The 19,655-nt window shown below is 35.3% G+C and overlaps 1 protein-coding gene across 1 annotated transcript in view; it reads left to right on the forward strand.

The window, feature by feature from the left end:
* The window catches only part of LOC121417629, a 160,351-nt gene extending 141,139 nt beyond the window's left edge, over nt 1-19,212 (forward strand). The window contains exons 43-53 of the mRNA XM_041611366.1: nt 277-372; nt 699-868; nt 3,268-3,507; nt 5,231-5,400; nt 6,135-6,278; nt 7,578-7,763; nt 9,900-9,994; nt 11,623-11,699; nt 15,391-15,459; nt 16,717-16,837; nt 18,370-19,212. Of these exons, the coding sequence (XP_041467300.1) occupies nt 277-372; nt 699-868; nt 3,268-3,507; nt 5,231-5,400; nt 6,135-6,278; nt 7,578-7,763; nt 9,900-9,994; nt 11,623-11,699; nt 15,391-15,459; nt 16,717-16,837; nt 18,370-18,563 (1,562 nt within the window). The 3' untranslated portion in view covers nt 18,564-19,212. The remainder of the gene's footprint in view (nt 1-276; nt 373-698; nt 869-3,267; nt 3,508-5,230; nt 5,401-6,134; nt 6,279-7,577; nt 7,764-9,899; nt 9,995-11,622; nt 11,700-15,390; nt 15,460-16,716; nt 16,838-18,369) is intronic.
* Nucleotides 19,213-19,655: the final 443 nt, after the last annotated feature.

Consider the following 19,655-nt stretch of genomic DNA (forward strand, 5'->3'; position numbering starts at 1 on the left):
TTTGTCGGGGGGGCGTTGGATAATTAGAGGCATGTTGTGATATGGTTTCATCTCTTTGATTTTACCATCATTCAATTATTTACTGATATACATATAGCATTACTCTCCATTAAAGCAAACAATAAAATTGTCTTTGAATATTACTATGCCATTATTTGCAAGATGAAGATTTTATGAAGGTTAAATAGGAATACCTTGCCATGATTGGTAACAATCGTGTATTTCATAATAATCTGTATTTTTTGCATAATTTTGCCATTTGCTTTCTTTTTTCAGGCGATGCATGTGATGAGGATATTGACGATGATGGCATTTTGAATGAGGTCGATAATTGTCCGTTGGTCCAAAATGAAGATCAAGTAGATGATATCGGTTCGTATTAATGTATCCATTAAAGGGAATAGTAACCTGCAACCTTAATAGCCCTACCTCAGATTATCATATCTGGCCAGATTCATTACCCATAATGCAGAATTCACAGAGTGTAGTCTTGTTATAAAGACCCATTTGAATTATAGCACACTCTTTCACTTCTTAATAGGTCGCGTTTGCAATAGTAGCTATGTTACCAAGTAATTTTCTGCTTGAAAAATATTTTAGTTTCTGTGGTGATAACTTTTAGCATAACTATATTTTAACATTTCAATAAATTTTCATGATTATAATGATGTGTTGTCATTGTTATATTTTTACAACAGAGAATTTCATAGGAGATGCTTGCGAGACTGATTTTGATGGAGATGGCTTTGATGATGAGGTTGATAATTGTCCGAAGAACCCTCGATTGCACAGTTCTAATTGGACCAATGGGATAGTTGGCAATCTGAAATTCCCCACGCAAGGGGTAACTTGGTTCTTCTCTGATAAGGTATGGCTTTGATATCTCATTTCATATTGCATTTCAAGTCACGTCATTTCATTCCATTTGATTGCAGTGCATTTATTTCATATTTCATTGCATTGAATTTCATTTCATTGCATTCATTTTTTTGCATGCATTTATTTCATTTCATTACAATTCATTTCATGGCATTGTATTAAATTTCCTTATATTAATTTCATTAAAGTGCATTTAATTTGATTGCACTGTATTACAGTACATTTCATTGCATTGCTTTGCATTGCATTTTATATCATTTTATTGCATTATATTACACTACATTGCATTTCATCTCGTATCACTGCATTTCATTTCATAGCATTTCTTTTCACTGCATTGTATTACATTTCATTTCAATTTGTTTTACTTCACATCACCACATTCTATTTTATTTCCAATTCTTTTCATTGCATTTCATTAATACTATTGTTTGCATTGCATTTTATTTCATTTGAGTGATTTCATTTAATTGCACTTTATTGCATTTTGTTTCATATTTATATTCCATTTAATTTAATTTAATTTCACTCAATTTCAATTGATTTCCATATCTTGTCAGTGACAGGGAAGAGAGGTCCATGGCAAACAGAATAAAAACTTTCATGTCAGTAACAAATATTCATGGTCAGCAATGAAAAATTGCATTTCAGCTCATATCATTGCATTTCATTTCATATCATTACATTTAATTGCTTTTCATTTCATTGCATTGCATTTCATTTCATTTGATTTCGTATCATTGCATTTCATTACATATTGTTGCATTGCATTTCATTTCATATCGTTGCACTTCATTTCATTTCATTTCTTATTGCATTTCATTTCATTGCGTTCTTTTTATTGCATTGCATTTCATTTCATTGTATTTCGTATCATTGCATTTCATTTCATATTGTTGCATTGCATTTCATTTCATATCGTTGCATTTCATTTCTTATTGCATTTCATTTCATTGCGTTCATTTCATTGCATTGCATTTCATTTCATTGTATTTCGTATCATTGTATTTCGTATCATTGCATTTCATTTCATTGCGTTGCATTTCATTTCATATCGTTGCACTTCATTTCATTGCATTTCATTTCTTATTGCATTTCATTTCATTGCGTTCATTTCATTGCATTGTATTACATTTCATTGCATTTTATTTTATGTAAATTCACAGCACTTCATTTTTTTAAATTTCATTTTGTTTCATTGCATTTCATTTCATATCATTGGATTGCATTGCATTTAATTTCATTAAACCCTATCTAGGCCGGGGGCTTGTAGCCCAGCCCTCTCAACGATTCGCGCAATATTTTTCCAGCGCAAAATTTTTTTACCCACCGCTTGCTGACTTTTTTGTTAAATTCTTGCGCATCTTTTGAGACCAAATTTGCGATGACCAGGTACGGGGTTACAAAATTATGCAACATTTTGTAAGTGCATGTCAGACCAAAAATTGCTCAAAAATGTGATTTCGTGCATAAAGTCAATGCAAATTGTGTTTTCAACCCTTAATCATAATTGTATGGTTATTTTTAGTTTTGCTGGTCTATTAAATGGATTTATTTTTTGCTGTTTATGATCTCAAAATGGGTCTCCATCAAAGTTCAATGAAGAACAAAAAAACAAAAGCTAAAAAACTAAGAAATACATCAGAAATTGTTCTGATATCGCAATTCTATTCATGTTCTTTTGTGGAGATTACCACAAAGAGTTAGAACATTTGGAGCTTTATTTAGGGAATTAGCTGAGAAAGTATGATTTTGCATACTAATTATGCATAAATAAGCATAAATTAAAAGCGATTTGCATGAAATAAATTAATACAGAATTTTGTAGATTACGTTCCAGGCAAGTGGCACAATCGACGGTAGAGATCCCCCCCCCAGCCATATGATCTCTAAAAATAGCCTGGCCTAGATAGGGATAAACCTAAGAAGACTGGGGGAGGGCTGATTTAGCCCCCCCCCCCCTCCCTCGACATTTTTAATAAATGTGATGTTGTAATTTCTTTAAAGTACATTTGATCAGATCCCTGTACAAAAAAAATTGCATTTTAGGGGCACTATTTAGCTAATTAGAGCAAAATATTTATTTTAAGAATAAATTAGCATAATTAATTAGCAATGAGATTTTTCACAGATGTCGACCTTAAAATTGTGTAGATTATGCCATGGGTAACGTGTGTGCCATATTTCGTGGCGATCATGCAATCGATGGCCGAGATCATAACCGTGAGGGGGGTGCTGAATCAGCCCCCCACAGGTTTCTTAGTTGTCAAAATAGCCCAGTCTATATATTCATTGCACTGTATTGCATCTCATTTCATATTTATATTCCATTTCATTTCACTCAATTACATTACATTTCAATTGATTTTCATATCATGTCTGTGACAGGGAAGAGAGGTCCACGGCAAGAAAGATAAAAACGTTCCTGTGCTCCTTGTCAGCAACGAAAAATTTGAGGACGTGATCTACACGGGCACCATGTACGTCAGCGGTGATGAGGAGACGGGGGATAACATGTGCATTGGATTGGTTTTCGGCTTCCACAATCTCAGGCAATTCTACGTGGTACAATGGTGGAAGCAGTTAGGTTTCCAAACGGAAACAAATCTTCCTGGAATGGTCATTAAGGTCTGTGACAAAAATACGCCGGGGGGAATGGGGGAGGTGTTTCACAAAGAGTTGAGTGTGACATAGAGTATTGCTTATTTAAACCCATTGGCCCGTATTCTGAAGTCAGGTTTAACTTGGACCATGGTCTAACTCTGTGCTAAAATTATGGTGAGCCAAAAGTGTCAAAATTTTTATTAAGTTGTATGTATCTTACGTTTACGGTGCTCTTTCCTGATTCATCGATGGTGAAGACAATTCTCTAGTTATACTTCCTGCACAATTATGAATGATTTTAGAGCCAAATGAGCTGAAATGTGATATCTCTACTGTTAGTGATTTATGTAACAATTGTCTATCCATACTTCAACCACAACTTTAAACCCGAGTTTAAGTTAAACCCGACTTCAGAATACGGGCCAATGAATACTAAATTCTGTAATTCCCATAGACTCTACACAGGTATACCCCGGTTCCAGTTGGAAATGGATTAAAGAGAAATGCCAGCAGTTGCAGTAAACACTGATTTCATGAGAAAGTCTGTAAATAAACAAGGCTTAATTGTCAGTATATCACTGAGGATCTAGATCTGGTACAGTTATACATAAACTGAATTTTGTGAAATCTTGAAATCTACGCTGAAAAATGTTCACACTGAAGATCACCAACACAGATAGGCTCACGTGGGACAGTGTATTATTCTTGCCGGAGTAAAGACCCGACGGAAGTGACCAAATCCGCGCTTATTTTGCTTATTTCTCAGCAATTACACAATTCCTTCCAGAATCCTTTGGCACATATTTTTTATTCATACAAACAGACACTTTGGTGGTCATTATATTAGATTCTGTAAAAAGTCATTTTGAGATCATTACCAAAACTGGAATTTATCTTTAAATGCTGACGTGCACATGTTTGATGCATAATCTGATTGATGGATGCACGGTAGTGTGCGCCCTGTATGCATGATGCACGATTTAGGCATCTGAAATTGAGGTATGACACTAAGTCATGCTTAAATATTTGTGAAACACCACCTCCTAGGGGGTGTTTCATAAGGACGCGCACTACTGCGTATCTATCAATAAGATCGCGCGTTGCATATCATGTACGTGTCCGCATTTAAGTGCGATTTAAGTCAATCTTTGTGAAACACCCCCCTGGTCCTAATGCACTACCTTATCCACTTCTGATATAATACTTCATCTACATATACTTTCACTAATTCTAATCTTTTTCAAAACATTTGGTGCAAGGCCAGTTTGTGCTGCGTGTATTTACCAAAAGGGTAATCCAGCAAAGAAAGTTGTTTTAGATGTTTAAAAGGGGGGAAAATAGACAATTAGATAATCAAAATGTTGAATATCAGACTATTAAAGTATATTAAATAGAAAGGTATGAAATCTGTAAAGTTTCCAAATCACCATCATTATGGATGCTTCAAATTGGCCATATGGGTTGACTTTGTCCCCAAAAAATTGTTGACACGAACAGCTGACTATGGATTTAAAATAGGTCGAGATTTGCCTCTTCGAGAAATGCATAAAGATGGTCAATCTCACAGCTCTCAATGAATTTCTTCTGATGAAATTTTCAGTGATATGCTTCTTTTATTTTTCTCTTTTTATTCAAATCAAGTTTGTTCTGTCGTGGACTTGACCTTTTATAAATAATAAATTATGGATTGATTTCCCTGATAAACTTTTTTTCTTTTTCCGTCTTACTACATAATGCTGTTCCATAGAGGATATTCGCTAAAGACCATGGCGATGACTTCCTTGCTGCTCTGTGGTCTTATCAGACTTACACAGATTATTCCCATGTGATATGGCAAGACAGAGACCTCAAAACCTGGAACTACAAGACACCTTATAGATGGAAAATCGTACACACACCATCCATTGGAAAGTTCAGGTGATGATCATTTTATTATTTCAAAAAATCCCGCTAAAGACCGAATTCACGACTTAGTATCAAGACGTCACGTGACTTTTTTACGAGACAATGTCCTGCCAAAAATGGCTCATTTTTATACTTTGTGTACAAAGTCTAAGGGAGATGAAATTCATAAAAGGTGATGATTTTTCGTTCTAATTGGTCTGCTTAATTGATTTAGGGTTTAATTTACTTGTTAAATGGTCTGTAATAATATCCATTGAAAAAAAATGAAAAACAAAAGATGCAAAAACATGGAAATACATAAGAAAATCTGGAAACAAAGAAATACATAAGGGAAAAAATGGTTTTCACAATTTTTCTTTGTGGAAATTTTAAATTAGATGACAAAGATGACATCTACAATAGAAGAAGAAAATTTGAGGTAAAGTTGGGTGTTGAATATGCAAATAATGTTTTTCATGAATAAATTTGCATAATTTATTCATAATATATAAAAAATAATTCTTTTCAGAATTTTTCTTTCATACTACATGTAGCTTGCATTTTATGTGGTAAAGAATGTGCGTGCCAAATTTAGGCGCGATCGCGTGAGCAACGGCCGAGATCAGAAGGGGGACCATCATGGTCTATTACATGTATGATGACAGACAGTAATTAGGATGCCTATTCTATCTGGTTATCAATGAAAGCGTCGCTGATTGCAAATCAATAGTATTTTATATATATTTTTTTCCCTTCATACTGTATAGGGTCCAGATATTCACCGTTGATGGTCTGCTAACCGATTCAAGTGATATATATGACATCATGTATCTTGGGGGTCGTCTGGGTATATTCATGGACCACCAAGACGGTGTCCTCTGGTCAAATATGGAATACAAGTGTCTTGGCAGGTAGGTTGCCATGCCCCCCCCCCCCCCCTGCCCCACCCGCTCTGGTCAAATATGGAGTACAAATGTCTTGCCAAGTAGATAATGGTAGTATTCCCCCCACCTTCTGTCAAAGTGTTTTGAGAGGTAAGGTAGGTAATGATAGTATAGCAGGTAGGTTACCATGCCCCCCACCCACTCTGGTCAAATATGGAGTACAAATGTCTTGCCAAGTAGATAATGGTAGTATTCCCCCCTCCTTCTGTCAAAGTGTTTGAGAGTTAGGTAATGATAGTATAGCAGGTAGGTTGCCATGCCCCCCACCCGCTCTGGTCAAATATGGAGTACAAATGTCTTACCAAGTAGATAATGGTAGTATTCCCCCCACCTTCTGTCAAAGTGTTTTGAGAGGTAAGGTAGGTAATGATAGTATAGCAGGTAGGTTGCCATGCCCCCCACCCGCTCTGGTCAAATATGGAGTACAAATGTCTTGCCAAGTAGATAATGGTAGTATTCCCCCCTCCTTCTGTCAAAGTGTTTTGAGAGTTAGGTAATGATAGTATAGCAGGTAGGTTGCCATGCCCCCCACCCGCTCTGGTCAAATATGGAGTACAAATGTCTTACCAAGTAGATGGTAGTATTCCCCCCTCCTTCTGTCAAAGTGTTTTGAGAGGTAGGTAATAATAGTATAGCACGCTGCCCCACCCCGTCTTGTCAAACATGAATTGCATGTGTCTGGGCAGGGAGGTAAAGATAGTAACGCCCTGCCGCCACCCCCACCCCTTCTTGTCAAATGTTGAATACAAGTGTTTTAGCAGGTAGGTAATGATAGTGTAGCCCGCTGCCCCACCCCCATCCCATCTGGTCAAATATGGAATACTAGTGTTTTTAGCAGGTAGGTAATTAGAGTAATGCCGCTCCATCCACCCTACCTCATATTGTTCTCTGATCTCTCCCCCTTTGATGATATGAACAGAACAATAATACAATATGATGTTAGAATATAACTAACGGAATCACTAATGATACATTTTTTTGTGATAATATTTCCCAATGCTAATTGAGGATGATAGGAAAGATTATTATGATAATGATATTGATTATCTTGTATTGCTCTTTTGCTGGTGTATTCTCTTTGTATTTGTATCGATATGCAATTTGTTTGATGATTATTGATTTTGGTTTATATTTTTGCATTTGTAGTGTAACTGATGATTACTGAATAAATAAATTGAATATTGATTATACTCATAATGTAGATAATGACATTTATATGAATAATCATGTAAATAAATGAAAATTTCTATGTTGTTTTGGGTGTAGATTGAACAAGGCTCTTGTGTTTGATGGGAATACCACATATATCGATATCGGAGAGGTACGATCAATCCACTTGACTGCACATTTCTTTATTGAGATGTGGTGTTTCATAGAACCAGTATCAGATGAAGAGATTTTCCCCTTGTTGAGTACGACAGATGGATCATTTGAATTTTACATTCAGAATTCGTAAGTATAATTATGATAATAATGATAATGGTAATCAAATTTTACATAGCGCAAAGTACAGTTAAGTCTCTTGAACACACTGTGCAACATTGTGGACACTAAACACATTGTGCAAACTGTGAACACATTTTGATCACACTGTGTTACACTATGAACACACTTTGACCACACTTTGCAACACCGTGGACACTAAACACAGTGTGCAACACTGTTAACACATTTTGATCACACTGTGTTACACTATGAACACACTTTGCAACACCGTGGACACTAAACACACTGTGCAACACTGTTAACACATTTTGATCACACTGTGTTACACTATGAACACACTTTGTAACACTGTGGACACTAAACACACTGTGCAACACTGTTAACACATTTTGATCACACTGTGTTACACTATGAACACACTTTGCAACACTGTGGACTCTAAACACACTGCAACATTGTGGACAAACACACACTGTGCAACACTGTGGACACTAAACATAATGTGAACACTGAACACACTGTGCAATACTGTCAACACACTTTTACACTTTGGCTTCTAAAGGGGTGGAATGAGAAAGCAAGATAAAGGAAAATGAATCATATTGAACGTGCGTACATTATTATCCAAAATTGAAGCTGAAATGAGAGAATTTGGAACTACATTCATACAATAAGTATCGCCAGATAGGATTCGAACCCTCAACCCTTGGTTTAAGAGTCAAGTGACTGAACAATTACACCATGACATTGGGTAGAAAAGAGCAGGGGTAGTGTGTAGTTTGTTGTGCAAACCTTTCATTCAAGTTTATCATCTGAATGTGTAGCCTAAGGTCCCCGCCAATGACTAGTCTGCTGTGCAAACCCTTTGCTCGAGTTAAGGGGTCTGAACTCTCAGACTACAATGACTTTTGTACAGAAATGTGTTTTATTGTGTGGTCAAAGTGTAACAGTGTGTTTAGTTGACAGAGTTAAGGGATCTGAATTCCACATCAGACTACAATGTTTTTTGTACAGATATTGAAAAAGCAAGTTTTATGTGTGAGTCTTTTGTGAAAACTCACTTGTTGTTCAAAGTTCCAGTCAATTTCTAAGCCTGCATACTAGCCAATGACTTTTCTCATAATTGGTTCCTTGGTCATTAAACCTTTTAATTTATTTTTTTTTTGGGGGGGTCCAACCCACCCCCTCATCTCTACATCAATGTTCATCATCACACTGTTAATTCTGAGGTTCCTGATAGTTGACTATTTGAACACATTGTGAACACTCTCAAGTTTCAGCAGTGTGGGTTTGTGTTCTTACAGTTCACTGTGTGAACGCAACATGAATACATTTTGAAATCACTGCGTTACATTATGAACACGCTCTGAACGCACTATGCAGCACTGTAAACACACTTTGAACACATTGTGCAACATAATGACAATGTTGTGAGCACACTGTGTTACAGTTTGAACACACTATGCAACACCACAAACACAATTTAAACACACTGGCAAAAATGAACACTGAACACACTGCAACACTGTCAACACACTGTTACACTCTGACCACTTAGTGCAACACTGTCAGCACATTTTTATCCCACTGTGTTAAAGTATGAACACACTGCGCAACACCGTGGACACTGAACACAACGTGCAACACTGTCAAGACACACAAATAATTTTGAACTAACTGTGTTACACTATGAACACATTGAACACACTATGCAACACTGCAAACGCTACACACTGCAAAACTGAACTCTGAACACACTGTTACACTTTGATCACTTAGTGCAACACTGTCAGCACATTTTTATCCCACTGTGTTAAAGTATGAACACACTGCGCAACACCGTGGACACTGAACACAGCATGCAACACTGTCAACACACACAAAACATTTCGAACGAACTGTGTTAAACTATGAACACACTGCAACACTGAACCCTGTGAGCACTGTGTCCACTGTGGAGACAATCACAACATACTATCAAAGCGCTGTTTGACACCGTGAACAAACTTTGAACACAATTAGGAATACTATTGCTCCCATCATCCATCTACTGATAAAGTGCCTTAATAATAATAAAAGTGCCAGACTATCAAATAAATTTTTAATATTTGTTGGTGATATCATCTCATTGCATTCATTCAGAACACTCTTTGGTAAATACAGAGATGCATCCACCAGTATGACTGGGAATCTAACAGGCGGGTGGAGGCATGTGGCTATTCAGGCTTATATTCGAGGTAAGAATCAAGTTTTTTTCCAATGGTACATGATTAGCAAAAAAAAATCATAGAAGAAGGTATGGAATGATGTTTCTGTTGAGTTGAGGGAGAGTGAAAATACTCTCATTTCTATCTTTCAATAATATATACATGTAAAAACATACAAATATCATACATTTGAACATAAATATACAAATATAGTTATGAAACATTAAGATGAGGTGATAAAAAATAAGAAAAAGGTGTCCCGAAAAGCCTTTGGTTTGAAAAGGAGGAAACCAAGAATAAAACATCATAAGAATGATTGTAGAAAATGATTCACAAATGAAATTAATTTCACTCTTTTTTAGAAAATCAGATTTTGGTGGATTTATGTCACATGATACATGGAAGAACAGTCTGTGACGTCACATAATTTGAACTTTGAAAAATCACTCTTTGGCGAATTTTCTTCAAAATTTCACTAATATTTTTGTCTAATTTTTGTGCTTTTATTAAAATCAACTTATTGTTGAACTTTCCCTTTAAAGGGGAACCAAACTGTGTCTGATCTTTCATTGACTGTATACAGAGTGAGACTTAAAAAGAATGATGAATACTTCAGACAAGACAACTTCAAACGGATGAGACTTTTTTCTGAGTCACTCTGTAGTTAATCTTTAGTGGAATATGGACTACCTTGGTCAGAGTCTCCATGAATTTACATTTATAGATATAAACCATACCAGAAAATGAGCTAGCCTAATAACTTAAATTGTTTAGAGAAACTCAAATGATATTTGCAGTTAGTTTTCAGTATTGTAGATAATATAGGGTACGTTAAAATATAATCTTGCTTGATATAAATAGATAATTGTTGTTTGCAATAAAAGGTTCGAGCAAATTATTTGATTGATGGATATGTCATTTTGTGTACCCTGTTCTTTTACCTCTCATAGATAATACATTTTGTTAGTATTGTATACTATAATAGGATCCCATTGGAAATAATCCTTTTAGCGTTCATTGGTTATCCTGTCAAGGTATTCTGTCCAATTATTGTATTACGCATCTTATGATATCCACCAATCAAACATTCTTGAATGGTTTGAATGAGGTGCTGATTATCTCTGAACATGAGATAGCACTGATTATCACTGAACATGGGATAGCAGTGATTATCAATGAACATGAGATAGCAGTGAATTATCACTGAACATGGAATAGCAGTGATTATCAATGAACATGAGACAGCAGTCATTATCACTGAATATGAGATAGCAGTCATTATCACTGAAGATGAGATAGCAGTGATTATCACTGAACGTGAGATAGCAGTGATTATCACTGAACATGGGAAAGCAGTGATTATCACTGAATATGAGATAACAGTGATTATCACTGCACATGAGATAGCAGTCATTATCACTGAATATGAGATAGCAGTCATTATCACTGAAGATGAGATAGCAGTGATTATCACTGAACGTGAGATAGCAGTGATTATCACTGAATATGAGATAGCAGTGATTATCACTGAAGATGAGATAGCGGTGATTATCACTGAACATGAGATAGCAGTGATTATCACTGCAGATGAGATGGCATTTAATTCTCTATACATTACATATTTATCCCCTTTGATGTTGATTTTTTTTATCATGCAGGGGACCTCAAAGTTTACATTGAAGGTGAACGTTCACCATCAACTCCGGATGCTATCATCAGTGCTCATAACCAATGGGTAAATTAACACTGCAGAAACTTCGGTGTTTGATTGGTGCACATAGATCGAGGGCCGCACTTGTTATTTTAGTCCAGGGTTGAATTTCAAGTGTTGGCTCAACACCCATAGGAAAATGGTGTGTTAGATTGGTGTACATAGTCAGTTTACTAATGATGTTAAATTTGGGTGTCAATTCAACAGCTTTGTAACTGTTAAAACTCTTTGGTGTTATGTTCAATCTCTACACTAGGGTGTCAATTCAACACCTTTGTTACTGTTAAAACTCTTTGGTGTTATGTTCAATCTCTTTTCTAAGGTGTAATTTCAACACCTCAGTTTGTGGTCGTCAAAGGATACCAACTGGTGTCAGTTTTAACACCCCAGATTTTACCATGACAGAAGTCTAAGCATGCTCCAAGTTAGTCGTAGCTAGCAACTAGCTAGTTGCTCATCTAACAAGCGATTGCAAGCTAGAAAAGAGTACATACTTGCTTAAAGATTGCTTAATTGTTTATGTGCATGCCTATATTTTACAAAGTTATTGAGCTTTTTGCTTGTTAGTTATATCTGTGAGGTTACATGGGGATTGTGGGCTATATGACCAAACTAAAGGAGACCTCATAAAGAATGTGTATGGCAAGACCTCTTTTCATACTTTCATTTCTCTTTTTAAATTTCCTTATTCTCCTTATTTTTTTCCATTATCATTTTTCATTACCTGAATAATCAAAGTTTCATCTGGTTGTCCCCTGACCCCCCCCCCCCCAGTGACATCTCTGCTTCTAGAACTCTTTGTTGATACAACAATTAAATATGTATTTGTGACAGTAGGCGGTGCTGCACCATCCCGAATTTGCTCAATCTCGAGATTTTAGCCCGATTGGCCCTCTCAGCAATTTATTGTGAGATTCAAGAAACCCCGTCTCCACCATCGCAAGAAGAGCGATTCCTGCTCAAGCGAGGCATCGATGCATTATGGTCTGACGCCGTGAATAAATAAACCCGAGTGCGTCTGCACCGACGAATTAGCGCGATAATTCGTAAAATAGCGCGCTATTTTGCAAATAATGCCAAATTGACTTGGGATTGCAGTTTCGAGATTAATCATACGAACTAGTGCAATAATTGCGTCTCCATTGCAAATAATCTCGAGATTGTTCAGATCGGGATAATTTGCCGAATCAGAAATAGCACGCTAATTTGAAAACTCGGGATGGTGCAGACAGGCCTAGTTTGTCATTTCTAGCTTGGCCCGTTTTGAAATTTACAATTCTTTTCATTTGGTTAACATTGTGCTTATAAAACTTTAATGTTTAATATGAATCTGTAAAGTGCATAGAGATCATGGATATAAATATATTAATATAAATACCATATTATTGTATTGATTTCATTCTTTAACTTGCTAGCAAAAATGAAAAATTAAAAGCATAAATATGACGTAAATTTTTATAGTACCGAAATGCATTAAATCACTTCTACTATTCTTTTATCATATTGTAATGTTCAGTGATATTGTTGACCCTTGATACCAAAGCTGAAGGAGGGTTTTAAAAGGGAAGTTCACACTAAAGAAAAGTTTGTTGTAGAAATAGCAGAAAATATTGTAAAAAATATTGACGAAGGTTTGGGGAAAATCTGTTAAAGATTAAGAACGTTATGAGAATGTTAACCCTAAATTTATTTAGGGTTAACATTCTCATAACATTTATTTAACATTTATTCTTGTCATGGGGGGATCTCAGCCGCGGATTGCGCGATCACAACGAAAATTTGCATGATGGTAGAGAATGACGTAATCTACGCAGTTGCATTGGTAAATTTCACTGAATTCATATATTTTCATTTTATATGAATCAATTATGCTAATTTATTCATGAAATCATAGTTTTGGCTTTGATTCAGTAAATAAAGCTCCTAGAATGCTATTTTTGGTGAAAATATTCTTTATTGCAATCCTAACAATTGTGAATGAAAAAAATTCTGATACCAAGATCGATTTCTTAAGTATTTTTTTTTTCTTACATGTAGGGGAAGGCGGGGTAAGTTGAGCATAGGGGCAAGTTGAGCCACCAGCCCCAGGCCAATAATGAATGATTCAGACATTGTGGTGGTGTCATGTATTGATGACCCATAGCATAACCCCTAACCCCACCACATTGTTTTCCACTTTGAAACAAAAAGTAGTTTTTTAGAGGGAAAAATATGAATTTCAGCCAAAAAAGTAAAAAAGAGTGTGAAATAGATAAGTGCTTTATAAACACACACGTCTTTAAATATAATAAAGACTTGATAACAATATTATTAGTCCAGGTATGGATCTTCATTCTTGTCATAGTCTTTTATATGATGAATGCATAATAAATGTGTTGATACAAAATTATCGCACTAAGTTCGGACTGGGGTAAGTTGAGCCAAACAGCATGGGGCAAGTTGAGCCATGGTAATTCCTATGGTAATGTATCTTAAAAAACAAACCATGAAAATAGATTGAAATGCAGGCTGAAAGGAGCAAATTTACATGACTGCACTTTTCCTTTTACAGGATGTTAGTATTTATAGAGAATTAGCAAGTGAAAAGACTTTAAACAAAAAATTGACATGCTGGTTCTCCTCCATACATTTTGTAGGCCTACATAGTTTTTGTGGCTCAACTTACCCCAGAAGGTGGCTCAAACATACCCCATATATGGGGCAAGTTTTGCCATTTGACATCGGTTTTTTCAAAGGTCACGATGACTTTCAGTGTTGGGGTAGAAAGTTATATATAGGTGGAAAATATTTCAGAAGAATGAAATTTCAAGCGAAGGTACTTATTTCGACAAGATTATTAATCATATCAATTCTAACATGCAAAAAGCAAAAACTGTCACAACTTACCCCGCCTTCCCCTATGTATTTCTTTGTTTTTTTTACTTTTTTTTTATTGTTTTTTCAATGGAAATCGTTCCAGACTTAATTCTGATCATAAACAAGGCAAAATTAATTAAGTTTAATCAGTAAAAGTAGAAATGATGATACATTTATGAATTTTGGCTAAATACAGAATTTGCATCGGATTTGTACATGAAATCACGTTTATGAGGAATTTTGGGTCTGACATGCACTTACATAATGTTGCGTAATGTCGTAACCGCGTACCCGGGCGTCACAAATTTGGTCTCAAAATTTGTGCGAGACTTGAAAGTAAAAAGTCAGTGAGTGGCGAGGTGAAAAAAATTTCACAGCAGATATATAGCGAAAATTGTTGAGGGGGGCCATTATGGCCCCCCCCCCTTGGAGAATTAGGGTTGAATTTTGGATATGTGACATCATAAAAGTGCAGCTGCCCCTTATGTAATGTAATATAAAATGCATAAATTTCACTTTTTAATGGTCCCTGATGACGCGGTTTTGTTTTCTTTTCATGATCGGCTGTGAAATTATTTGTCAACTGATATACAAAAGGTAGAGTAAAAACCATTTTCAATTTTCTGAGAAAATGACATTTCATTGATTTTTTTTTACCATTCGCTATGTAGGAATGCTGCTTACATATAACATAACAATTCAAATAATTCAATTCTGGTAACTTCTGAATTCTTCTATGGATTTTTCTGAAACCTTTGACAGTATTTTTATTTCATTTTCGTGCTATTTTTACAATAAACTTTTTTGTCAGGGTGAACTTCCTGTTTAATTATGCTGATATCCATTTTCTTGTATATAGCCTCCTGACACTCATCTGTACCTCGGCAAAGGAGCCTCGGGGGAACTCTTCAGAGGAAAAATTGACGAGGTACTATTTTCTGCTCTTTTAAAGGGGAATCCAACCCAAATAAAACCTTGTTTTAGAGGAAACCAATAAAATAAGACAAGTCGATATGTGAAAGTTTGAACAGTATCGGACAAACAATAAGAAAGCAGAGCTGTCAAGTAGTAATGATTTTCAGTATTTAGTACAGAAAAGTGAGAAGAATACTGATAGTTTCATGTAAAATACTGATTTCTAAAGTTTCAGTTGTATGTGTGGTCCTAATGTCTTTCTTTTGAAAATACTGATTTCCTCACCGAAATACTGCTTTTCAGATTGGCAGCTCTGAGAAAGTTATGAATATTTAAAAGTTGACAAAATTTGTGGTATCTTTGCCCATTGAGTCTTCTGATTGGCTGCATATGTGATGTCATAGTGATGTGAGGCAAGGAGTACTCTTTCATGTACTCCAATACATACAACGGCTAGAATTTCATTTCTAATAAATTAAAAAAAGTTTTACTTCAAGATGTATTTTTCTTTCATGAGGACATAAAACAATATTCTACCTGGGTTATATATAGATTACTGCCCGGGGGGGGGGGGGACTTTGGAGAAACCCACAAATCCCTAATAATTAAGTGCATGGCCTATGGGAAAGTTGTCCTGGCCCCTCTTTGTAATTTACTTACCAAGTGGCCAATTTGAAATCTACATTGTCTTAGGGATCTCAATTTTAAAACAGCCATAAATTTCTTACTGATTGTCCAATTTATTTCAAACTCTCACCATTCTGTTATACTTATCTTTCTCATACATATACATATACATTTTTATACTAAAAAATCCTTACCTTTTTCTGATCATAACAAGACAAAATTAATTAAATTATCTTAGTAGAAATAATGATACATTCATGAATTTTGGGCAATATTGGGTAAATATGCATGCATACACTTACACAATGTTGAATAATTTCAGAACCGCTTTAAAACCTGGGGGTTACAAAATATACTTGTCTAGTTATTTCTAGTTGTTTTTCATGCATATAAACAATATTCAATACTACAAAACTTTTTTTTTTCTTCAAATACCTTAGTTTGTAATGATAACCAATGTCTTAGGAGCTTTGATTCACATTTTGCTTCTTATTTCTATGCTATCATACATGTATTAGTTCCAGATATTTTGTTGTCTTTTTTCATGCCTCTTTATTTCTACATTTTCATTTGTACATGTAGTTCAGGATATTTTGTTATGCCTTATATTGTCATGCCTCCTATTTCGCTATTTTATTTGCAGTTGAGGATATTTCGTAATGCCTTTAATTTTCACATCGGAGATACTTTTTTCCGTGATTTTGAATTCTGGAGAAACAGTGGCTACTTTGTCTTGCAGTACTCAATGGATGAGCAGTCCAATGGTAAAATATGACAGAGTGTATCGTCCAACTCCAATCGAATAAAAAAATAATTATAATAATTTCTCATCATGTAAAAGAAAGAAGATTTAGAATTTAATGAAGTTCACTTTATGGTATTTCATGTCTGCTCCTTAATATCGTTCCATCGCAAACATGTCTTGTATTTGTGATGTATGTTGCTATGTTAATAAATATTTGTGTAAGTATATACAGTGTACATGGGCAATTCCATGAAATATTCAACCATTTTGTACATCCGATCCCCATTTATCTCAATTCTTACTTCATTTACAAAGTCATGGTCATTTGAGAACATTAAAGACTGTCATATGAACCAAAAAAAATCATGAAGGTCTCAACATACATTGGGTCGGATGTACATATTTTATGGAATTGCCCATATATATCTATATACATGTATATATATATATACACACACACATATGTATATAGGCCTATATAGAGAGAGAGTTCCTGATGCTCGTACTCTGCGTAGGTTGCGTGAAACTCTGAGTAGCAATAAATCTGATGAACCTAGAATCAACCGTGTGAACTTGTATTATTATTCAAAGCTCTTCTTGCAAAGGACATCAAGCACTCTGTACACAAGGATAGAATTCTCCAAGTGTATATGTATAGGTATATATATGTGTGAAATTATACATGTACAACAGCTTTGGCAACTCTTTTATTTAAGTATTTTGTGACAAAATAGGTATATATAGGTATATATATATATATATATATATATATATATATATAGGTAGTATATATATATGTGTGTGTGTGTTTATATTTATATATATATTGTGACTTGTGAAAGAAATGAATGAAGAGAACAATGGTAGGCGTAGCTCAAATCAAGGTTCCCCAGAGCGATATATTCTTTGGAAAAATTGGTGATGCTGAAAATGTCTCTGCCGGGAATCGAACCCCAGCTTGGAACGCCTGTGCCTTATATATTTGGTGGAGTCGTGGTCTAGTGGTTATGACTCGTGTCTTTCAGTCTTAGGGACATGAGTTTGATTCCCAGCCAAGGCATGTCAAAAAGTGCTACATAAATCAAGCTATTAAATATCAATTTATGTCAGCACATATTTTTATATTTGTAAAAGGTATGTGTATGTACACAGGAATGCTGAAAAACATTTTTTTTTATAGAAAACTGATATATATCTTTCCTTGAATTGAAATAATTAAATGAATAGACATGTAAAGCGTTGTGGCCCAGTGGATTAGTCTCCGGACTTTGAAACAGAGGTTCGTGGGTTCAAATCCCAGCCATGGCGTAGTTTCCTCCAGCAACAAATTAATCCACATTGTGCTGCACACAACCCAGGTGAGGTGAATAGGTACCTGGCAGGAATTTATTCCTTGAAGTGCCGAGCGCTGGAAGCGAGCTGCGTAAGCTACAGCCAGGGTAATAATATCCAAGTCCTTTGGAAGCACATAGAGTCGTTATTTATAATGTCTTATGCGCTATACAAGAACTATTATTATTATAAACCACTCTTTTTCCTCTGATCACACAGGAGCATCTGTTATAAAGGACCAGGGTCGCTATGGCTTTGATGGTCAAGTCAACGGAAGGGCATCCTTTGTCCCCAGTACCATGGACGGCTATCGGTGGGCGCAGACTACTATCCAATCCAATAAGTATAAACGTAGGCGTAAGCGGAGTATTGAGGACAACGTTCCAACAGCGGATCTCCATGATGAACTATGAGCATTCGTCAAAATGATAACGTAATACTTTGGAACGTCAACCGAACTTGTGTGACTCTTCGGGCATTGCAAGAAACTTGCGATCGATTTCAAGTCTATTTTCGGTTCCTAAAACAATTGTAAGTTTTGAAAATAGTTGTTTATGATTCATTGTAATCTGATCTGCCACAGTTAAAATTGATCTATCAATCGCAAAAATTGGAACGAGATATTAGCGATTGATTGCAAATATTTTTTGCAGCACCCCCTGTGCTTATTTGTTGTAATGAAGCTAACTGTAGACCCATCATTCTACATGTATACATTTACATTTGTGACCATTGCACTTGAAGTATATTGTAGAAGTCTTATTGTGAAATTGAATCGTCTTACATCGGATGATGATGGAATTTGATGTGTCACGGAAACTCTTGTGTATGCATTTGTGTGTTTTTAAAGATTTTTTTTTGCCAAGTTTTTTTCAAGATTCCTAATAAAACAATGAGTCTTTGAATGTGTTGTATGGTGATCCAAATTGCACAATTGGATTATTAATTATAATTATATTTATCCCATCTTCTTGCTCTCTAATAAACCCAGTTAATTTCCAATTCGTCTAATGCCAATTTGTCCAAAATTTGCCAACTCGTCTACTATCATTTGGTCTTATTGCCAATTCATCCACTCACCATTTCATCTCATAACCAGTTGGTCCAATAGCCATTTAATCCATATACCATTTGGTCTCATTGGAATAAGTGCAAAATGAATTAAAATGAAATGGATATTAGACCAACTTTTTTTTATGAAACAACACGGTCGTAGACGAAATGGTGCCTAGACGAAGTGATGATTGGACCAAATGTTTGGTAGATGAAATGCTGATGGACAGATTGGTATTAGACTAAATGAAAGTTGACCATGTGGTGAGTGTACGAGTTGGTAGTGCACCCATTGCATCAGATTTAAATTTAGAAGGTAATATGTACAATCGTAAAATATACAAATTTATAGTATTGTATTATAACCACTGGATCAATTATATTTAAACACATATAGACCTTTTACTTAATAAGGACAAAGACAATTTAAAAGAATGCAAGAGACCATGTTT

This window comes from Lytechinus variegatus, chromosome 6 (assembly GCF_018143015.1).
Source record: "Lytechinus variegatus isolate NC3 chromosome 6, Lvar_3.0, whole genome shotgun sequence".
Taxonomy (NCBI): domain Eukaryota; kingdom Metazoa; phylum Echinodermata; class Echinoidea; order Temnopleuroida; family Toxopneustidae; genus Lytechinus; species Lytechinus variegatus.